Source organism: Apodemus sylvaticus, chromosome 14, assembly GCF_947179515.1.
Source record: "Apodemus sylvaticus chromosome 14, mApoSyl1.1, whole genome shotgun sequence".
Lineage (NCBI taxonomy): Eukaryota > Metazoa > Chordata > Mammalia > Rodentia > Muridae > Apodemus > Apodemus sylvaticus.
The window spans coordinates 91,125,783-91,135,542 of NC_067485.1; the positions used below are offsets into that span (position 1 = coordinate 91,125,783).

General features: G+C 42.2%; 1 protein-coding gene across 1 annotated transcript in view; it reads left to right on the forward strand.

Moving 5' to 3' along the window:
• The window catches only part of Gng4 (G protein subunit gamma 4), a 30,664-nt gene extending 26,697 nt beyond the window's left edge, over positions 1 to 3,967 (forward strand). The window contains exon 4 of the mRNA XM_052157369.1: positions 1,308 to 3,967. Within this exon, the coding sequence (XP_052013329.1) occupies positions 1,308 to 1,436 (129 nt within the window). The 3' untranslated portion in view covers positions 1,437 to 3,967. The remainder of the gene's footprint in view (positions 1 to 1,307) is intronic.
• Positions 3,968 to 9,760: the final 5,793 nt, after the last annotated feature.

Consider the following 9,760-nt stretch of genomic DNA (forward strand, 5'->3'; position numbering starts at 1 on the left):
AAGAGTTTATTTCTAAAAGGACAGTGAAAACAGATCATTTCTTCATTCCACACTAGCAACAAGTGTAGCATTTGACTTGATTCATCAACTTGACCTGTAGTTATTTCATCTGGGAAAGAAAAACACCAAATTGAGTCTGCCTACATCACTTCTCAGAGACTAGCTACCACCAACACAGACAGGTTGAAACTGGGGTGGAAAATGGAAGTAAGAATCTGTAATCAAAGGTGTAAGAAACCCCAAAGCTGGTGTTTTGGCTTGCTGGGACAGAGGCTTTAGAATATTCTCCCCTCACTTGTGATGGCTAATCTGGGTTTATTGTTTGACTACATCTGAAGTCAACTTAAACCCAAGTAGCTGGGCACACCTGTGAAGGATTGTCTCGAGAAGACGGTTTGAAGAAGGTCCACCCTAAATCTGGGCCACACCTTCTGGTGGTTGACCACTTAAAAGGACTTAGCCTCTCCCACTCGGAACCCTCAGCTCTTTCTCTAGACTCAGACTGGGCATGTTCTCTATGCAATTAAGAAAGGTCTGTAAGGCAAACAAAAGGGCTTCCTGGCCTTTAGCAGCCTGTATGTAGGGAGCAGCTACCTGTCATTACATGATATGGGCTTGAGCCTGGTTTTGATCCCTGGGGCCCACATGAAGGTGGAAGGACAGAACTTTGTTCTTAGACTTTTTCATATGTGTGCCATGGCAAGTACCTGCTCCCTCCACTGCATTTGTACACATTAGTTAGTATATAAAAGTACATTATATGTTAGCATAATTATATAAAAAGATAGTGATGAATACATTGTAAAAGATGACGGCTTATAAAGCAGAGCTGAACTGGGGTCTGCTGAAGAGGACAGTTTGTCTCTCCTGGTTTGGACATGAGAGTGGACTATAGAAAAATCAACACAAACAAATACCATCAGCCTGACTTGGCCAGGAATAGTTTCTGTGTTATTCTTATAGAAATGGCTTTGCAGAGTCACTGTGAGGTTACTCTGTTTCATTCTTCCTGTTTCATTGTTGGATATGCTGGGATCCAGTTCATGCTCGGCAAGAACACTATTCCTGAGCCATACCCTGAGTATGTTCTCAGCTCTCTGGATCCTGACTTAGCACTCTAGGGCAGCAGGTCCTTGGAGCATCTTCCAAATCCATCACCTCAGTTCTATCCAAACTTGCCAGCCCCTGGCCTTGTTTGATCACGCCTACTACATAGCCTGACTTTAGCAATGGCCACTCTTCTTGTGGATCTCACCCTAGACCCACTGTGAATGCCTTTAACAAGTGCCTGTGCTGTTTTGCTTCAGGTCTCCCAGGCTGCCTCAGACCTTCTGGCCTACTGTGAAGCCCACATTCGGGAGGATCCTCTCATCATCCCTGTGCCTGCGTCAGAAAACCCCTTCCGGGAGAAGAAGTTCTTCTGCACTATTCTCTAACAACATGGTGATGAAGCAGGCCTTTTCCTGCCATAAAGATTTCAAGCAGAAACCATGCATGCTCCCATGTAGAGACATGCCTCCCACAACACCCCATCTCTGTCCAATCAATCATGATATAGACTCATCTTGTTTTATCATATTTCCTTCATGACGTTGTTTCTCCTCCTCCTCCCCCTCCTTCTCCTCCTCCTCTTTCTCCTCTTCTTCCTCTTCTCCTCTTCTTCTTTTTTTCAGTTTCATTTTTCTTATTTCCATTTATAGAGAAAACAGACTTTTTATAGCCAAATAACAAATGTACCATATAAAAGTGTAGATTTAAAGGTCTATGGTTTTTAAACATTCCCAACCATAAATATATCCAGTTAATAAATTTCAGTGGTTAATTTACTGAAATCAAAACCATGCACAAGTGTCTCCCATGCACAGTAATTCAGTAGCAGATGAGAGCATGTCAGCCAGACACATGTGAGGATGGGGTCTTTTTCTCCTCTGGCAACTCTATCATAGGAGCCTTCGGGCCATGTGGCTAGGCCCTGTAGATGACTAATATTTCATCTGTTTATCACTGAACAGTCCAAAGCTGATGCTTCTGAGAATACATTTGTGGTGTAGACACTGGAGCAGCCTTGACTGTAGATACTCAGATACTCACCAGACAGCCCCACTGGACCATCTCCTCAGTCCAAATGCCCCACTCTCCTTGCTTGCTCCCTTCTACTTGATGTTTTTAGTAAGGCAAGGAGTCTGACAACATTGGGTCCTCTGGAGTCTCTGCACAGTTATCCCTGAAAGTGATGTCACTATGCCACTTGCTGTTCTGAATTTATGGATGTCAACATATTTAACCTAACAATAAATACTACAAGTATAGGCCTATTTTTAGGGATGGAATATCCTAAGCATAGAGAAATCACATTTGCTGAAAAGTGCAGACAGAAAGTAGACACACCAAGGCTTCCATATGTGGGTAGTCTATTCCTAAAGCTCTCCCTGAAGTCCTGAATGGTTGCAAGTGTGAAGATTCACAAACAGACCTAACTGTACACTAGGAATGAAGCAAGCACATTTTCACACTAACTGGATGTACACCCCTCTCCCACCTTGGCCGAGAGAAGCGTCACAAGCCTAGATGATAGTTTGTGATAGATTATATATGTAGGTACCCCTAGATCAGATAGCAGTATGCCTTGAGATTTTCCAAGGTGGTTGGCCTCATCTAAGGCACCCCCATACCCTCCTGATGGAGGCAGTAACCACAGTTGCTGAGGGCTCATGAGGATATTTGTTGTGTAGATGTTTGGAAACTGTCTCTCCTCTGGATCTCAAAGAGGTTTGTACTGGGCAAGCCATTGTGTGCTATGCTGTTCAAACCAGCAAATTGCACACAGTTAATTACTCCTCTTGCTCTTCTGCCAGGGCAAAAACCAAGTAAAGCTCCAATTATCCTTGAAAAACAATGTGTGCTGCATGACAATCCATAATGTTGTGGAGAGTATAAGACTTCATAGACACCATGGTTCTGTGATGTGTGAAATGGCCTCCAAGGAGGTGACTATCATTTTAAGATAGGTTTGTGCCTTGCTACCCTCTCTTGCAGTTAGTTTCACTATTGGACGTGAGATGAGAGGCTAAGACTCTGGTTTTGTTGGATGTAACAGGATCTCTTTATTCTGTGGCTTGTGTTGGCATCATTAACAGAGTAGACCACAGACCACAAAATCCAAGGAAGTGGGGCAGCACCTGCAGAGGCAAAATCAGGTCAATAGAACAGTGTGCTTTAATCTCCAACTATACTGTCTTTGCTTTCCTTCCTCCCATTCCCAACCATCTTTCTTACATTCTCCTGTGGGTGATGCATCCATTAGTAACTGTCCTAGAAAGATCCCCCTACCCTCCACTGCCTCTCTACTCCTTGGACCAATTGAGCTTTCTACCCCCAACATCTTTCTACTTATTCCTAGATTTCTGTTAATTCTTGGAGTCTTGTGATTAACTTTGTAAACTCATTATTCCACAAAGTATCCTCATTTGGATGTAAATATTTTGTGAGGAGACAACTCCACTAGAGTATGTACTTAATAGAAATGTGTACATTATTGTCAGAAGAAATGTGCTAGAGTGTCCATGGAAGTACCGTTTACAGTAACAATAGCCAGAAGAAGCCCTTTATGCCCATGCTGAAGGAATAAGCAGATGAGAGTCAGTGGATTCATGTGGTGGATTCTCAGCTCCACCCACAGCTTGATGTCAACATTTTTGGCCTGAGGGACTAAGAGCAGGCAAGTCCAAACTACAGTTCCATTTCCATACAGCAAAGGCCTGGCAGGCCAACCCATGGTGATTGAAGGAGGGACAGTAGCTGTTCTCAGAAGGGCAACAGAGAAAGGGCACAAAAGGTGTCTGGAATGTTCTGTCACTGAATCTAGCTGTGGGTCACCCTGATATGTTTAGTTTGTGGAAGTTCTCCAACTGTTCATTTTTGGGTGCTTTTCTGTATGTGTATTATACTTCAATAAAACATTGGGCTTTGTGACTACCAACTGTGGGTTTCACTGCTATTGTTCCCCCCTCCCTTTGGTACTTTGTTCAGTGTTTGACTCTTCCTTAGATGTCCTTAACATGACCGTACTAACTCCCGTTATTTGTGGGATATGTTAAAAGTGTGTTTGACAGCAAGGATTTACAGTCATCAGTTGGAGAACACGTTTCTGGCATGCACAGCTGCTTCCCCACACAAACATTATGCTCTGGGATTTGTGGGAAAACAGCAAGGCACACCATGTGACTTTCCACTGAGTGGCTGAGACAACATCCTCAGCCTTTCTTGCCTTCTCACTTGCATTCTCAAGAATGAAGGGACAGGATGGCCTTCCAGGAAAACTCATAAAAGTGACTTCTGAAGCAAGAGACCAAGATACCATAGGGCCCTGTGGTGACGAGGAGCTGACACTCTGGCAGGTTGAGCAGGTGCTACATGCTTCTTTTTCTCTCTGCTCCCAGCTGAGAGCTCCCCTGCCTCCACCAACTTAGGATGTCTCTTTCATAGTACACTCCTTTCTCTGGGCTCCACAGGGTCTTTGCTATTCCCTCCCACAGTTCTGTCAGCAGAGTCCTGGGGTGATCAGAGAACAGAGTCCCACTGATCCTCTCACATTAGTCCAAAGGTTTTATCTTTGTTACTGTGTTCCTGCTTCATGCCTGAGGAAACCAGGAGTTTGTCAGCACCCCAAACCCAAACTGAGGAGCCATTGGAAGGAGAGCACCAACAAGTAGGATGGGGTCTTGGTAACTTCTGGAGCCTGAGGTAAAATGATGAGAGCTGAAGAACAGGGCTGTGGAAACAGCCTGGATAGAGTTTATTTACATCCTCAGCCTCTGGGTGATAGAAACACCCTCCAAAACATGAGCAGACTGATTTCCAGTCCTATCTCCTGGGCTGAGCACCTTCCCTTTCTGTGCTCAGAGCCACAGTGGTGGCAGATGAGCTGCTGTCGACCCAGGTTTCACACTCCTGGATGCCTGTGCCCTGACATTTGCTATGGTGTTTCATTTACTGTCTCTCACTGAACCCAAAGCTCACCATTTTGGCTAACTAACTGAACAGCAGCCCCAGAATCCACAATTCTCCCTCCCTCCCACCAGAGCTGAGGGTGCAGACACTTGCCATCAACTCTTTGCTTTAATGTAGGTTCTAAGGTTCCAAATGCAGGTCCTCATGCTTGTGGAACAAGTATTCTTCTCACTGAGCCACCTCCTCCAACCTCTCCATTTGGTGTTTAATCAAATCCCTGTATTTGATTCTGGTTTAGTTATGTTTTGCTAACCTATGGCATTTTTGGACCCATTTGTGGTAATTAATCATAGGCTATTGTCCCAATTCCATGACTTCAAAGATTTTTCAGAGCCCTGGTGTGACCTCCAATGGTTTTCTTACTCTACAGTGGCCTATCGCCAGTCTTCTCTAAGCCATATGCTCCTCCACACTGCCACTACACAGGGCTATCTCACTGGCTGTGTTCCTAGCCACCTGACCTGATGTGGACATCCTCTGACTCTCTGTGCCAGGTCTACTTACTTTATAGATCTCAACTCAAGATTAGTAAAGACTCACCAGCATATGGCCTCTCCTACCAGCTCACATCTGTTTCCAAGTTCTCCTGGCACTATGTGAAAGTCCTGCATCTGTGCATCATGTTAGTGGACATCATGTTTGAGGACATCATGTAAGTGGACATCATGTCAGTGGGCCTCATGTTGGAGGACATCATGTTACTAGACATCATGTTAGAGGACAACATGTTAGAGTACATCATGTTAGTGGACATTATGTTATTGGACATCACGTTAGAGGGCATCATGTTAGAGTATTTCATGTTAGAAGACATTATGTTAATGGGGATCATCTTAGAGGACATCATGTTATTAGACATCATGTTTGTGGACCTCATGTTAGTGGACATTATGTAAGATAACATGTTAGTGCACCTCATGTTAGTGGATATCATGTTAGAAGACACCATGTTAGTGGACTTCATTTTAGTGGACCTCATTTTAGAGGAAATCATGTTATAAAACATCGTGATTGTGGACGTCATGTTAATGGACATAATGTTAGAGGACAACATATTAGTGGAAATCATGTTAGAGGACATCATGTCAGTGTACATTATGTCAGTGGACATCATTCTGGTGGACCTCATGTTATTGGAACTCATAATAGAGGACATAATGCTAGTGGATATCATGTTAAACAACATCATGTTACTGGACATCATGGTAGAGAACATCATATTAGAGGACATCATGCTAGTGAATATCATGTTAGAGTATTTCATTTTAGAGGACATTATGTTAGTGGAGATCATATTAGTGGATGCCATGTTCATGTATATCACATAAGTGGACATCATGATAGTGGACATCATGTTAGGGGATATCATGTTAGAGGACATCATGTTATTAGACATCATGTTTGTGTGCCTCATGTTAGTGGACATCATGTTAGAGGACCTCATGCTAGTGGACATCATGTTAGAAGACATCATGTTTGAGGATATCATGTAAGTGGACATTATATAAGTGGACATCATATAAGTGGACATCATATAAGTGGTGTAGTGGCTGGTTTTGTGTGTCAACTTGACACAGGCTGGAGTTATCATAGAAAAAGGAGCTTTAGTTGGGGAAGTGCCCCCATGACATCCAGCTGTGGGGCATTTTCTCAATTAGTGATCAAGAGGGAAGGGCCCCTTGTGGGTGATGCCATCTCTGGGCTGGTGCTCTTGGGATCTATAAGAGAGCAGGCTGAGCAAGCCAGGGGAAGCAAGCCAGTAAGAAACATCCCTCCATGGCCTATGCATCAGCTTCTGCTTCCTGACCTGCTTGAGTTCCAGTCCTGACGTCCTTTAGTGATGAACAGCAACGTGGAAGTGTAAGTTGAATAAACCCTTTCCTCCCCAACTTGCTTCTTGGTCATGATGTTTGTGCAGGAATACAAACCCTGACTAAGACAAGTGGATATCAGGTTAGTAGACATCATGTTAGTGGACATCATATTAGTGGACATCACTTTATAAGACATCAAGTTAGTGTACAACATGTAAGAGGACATCACATTAGTGGACCTCAGGTTAGTGGACATCATGTTATAGGACATCTTGTTAGTGCACCTCTTGTTAGTGGACACCATGCAGGACATGATGTTAGTCGACCTCATATTAGTAGACACCATATTTGTGTACCTCATGTTAATGGACATCATGTTTGTGGACATAATGTTAGTAGACATCACATCAGTGGATATCATGTTATATGACATAATGTTAGTGGAAAACATGTCAGAAGCTATGTTAGTGGACATCGCATTAGGGGACATTATGTTAGTAGACAAATGGTACTGCACATCATGATTTTGGACATCATGTTAGAGGAAATCATATTAGTGGACCTCATGTTAGTGAACATCATGTTAGAGTAGTTCATGTTAGTGGGCCTCAAGTTAGAGGACATCATGATACTGGACATCATGCTATTGGGCATCACATTAGAGGACATGATGTTAGTGGACATCATGTTAGAGTATTTCATGTTAGAAGACATTATGTTAATGGAGATCATGTTAGAGGATATCATGTTAGTAGACACCATGTTTGTTTACCTCACGTTAGTGGACATCATGTTAGTGGACATCACATTAGAGGACCTCATGTGAGAGGACACCATGTTAGAGGACATCATGTTTGAAGACATAATGTAAGTGGACATCACATCAGTGGACATCATGTTAGTGGACTTCATGTGAGTGGATATCATATTACTGGACATCATGTTAGTGGACATCACATTAGTGGACTTCATGTTAGAGGACATCATGTTAATAGACATCATAGAAGTGGACATCATATTAGAGGACATCATGATAGTGGAGCTCATGTTAGAGGACATGATGTTAGTTGACCCAATATTAATGGAAAGCATGTTAGAGGACATCATGTTAGTGGACTTCATATTAGTGGACATCATCTTAGAGGACATCATGTTAGTGGAAATCATGTTAGAGGACATCATGCTACTGGACATCATTTTAGTGGACTGTCCCAACCTGCAGGACAGTCAACAGGGTCCCTGGACCACCTAGGAGAAGGTGAGAGACAAGAGACATGAGAGACAGACAGCAAGACAGTATAAGCTAGGCTATTTCTTTCTAAAAGCAGGCCAGAAAAAGGCAGGCTAGAAGGAGGGGGTTTTGAGATCTAAGTAAGAATGGCTCCTGGAAGTGAACATCATGTTAGGGCATATCACATTAGTAGACACATATTACTGGACATCATGTTTGAGGACATCATTTTAGTGGACCACATGTTAGTGGAGATTTTGATAGAACTTATCATGTTAGTGGACATTATGTTATGGGACATCATGTAAGTGGACATCATATAAGTGGACATCACATACGAGGACAACTTGTTAGTGGATATCATGTTAGAAGACATCATGATAGTGGGCATCATGTTAGTGGTCATCATGACAGAGGACATCATGTTAGAGAACATCATGTTAGAGTATATCATATTAGCAATCATCATGTTTTTGGACATCATGTTAATGGACATAACATTAGTGGATATCATGTTAGTGGACATCACGTCAGAGGACATCATGTAACATGACATCATGTTTGAGGACATCATGTTAGAATGCACCATGTTAGTAGACCTCATATTAGTAGACATCATGTTAGAGAACATCATGTTAGTGGACATCATGTTAGTGGCTCTCATGTTAGAGGACATCATGTTAGAGGACATCTAGTTAGTGGATATCATGTTATTGGGCATCACATTAGAGGACATCATGTTAGAGTATTTCATGTTGGAAGCCATTATGTTAATGGAGATCATGTTAGAGGACATCAAGTTAGTAGACATCATGTTTGTGGGCCTCATGTTAGTGGCCATCACGTCAGATGACCTCATGTTAGTGGACATCATGTTAGAAAACATCATGTTAGAGGGCATCATGTTAGAGAACATCATGTTGGAGGGCATCATGTTAGAGGACAACATGCTTGATGACATCATGTAATTGGACATCACATAAGTAGACATATTAGTGAACATTATGTTAGTGGACTTCATGTTAGTGGATATCATGTTAGAGAACATCATGCAAGAGGACATCATGTGAGTGGATATCATCTTACAGGACATCGTGTTAAATGACATCATGTTAGTGGATAGCATGTTAGTGGACCACATGTTATTGGACAACACGTTAGAGGACCTCATGTTAGTGGATAACATGATAGTGGATATCATGTTAGCATATTTCTTGTTAGAAGACATTATGTTAATTGAGATCATGTCAGAGGACATCATGTTAGTAGACATCATGTTTGTGGGCCTCATGTTAGTGGACCTCATGTTAGTGGACATCACATTAGACAACCTCATGTTAATGGACATCATGTTCGTGGACCACATGTTAGTGGACATCATGTTAGAGTACCTCATGTTAGTGGACATCATGTTAGTAGATATAATGTTAACATATTTCTTGTTAAAAACAATATGTTGATTGAGATCATGTCAGAGGACATCATGTTAGTAGACATCATGTTTGTGGACCTTATGTTAGTGGACCTCATGTTATTGGACATCACATTATATGACCTCATGTTAGTGGACATCATGTTAGAAGACATCATGTTTGAGGACATCGTGTAAGTAGACATCATATTAGTTTAGATCACATAAGTTGACATCATGTTAGAGGACCTCATGTTATTGGACAATATTTTAGTGGAAATCATCTTAGAGGAC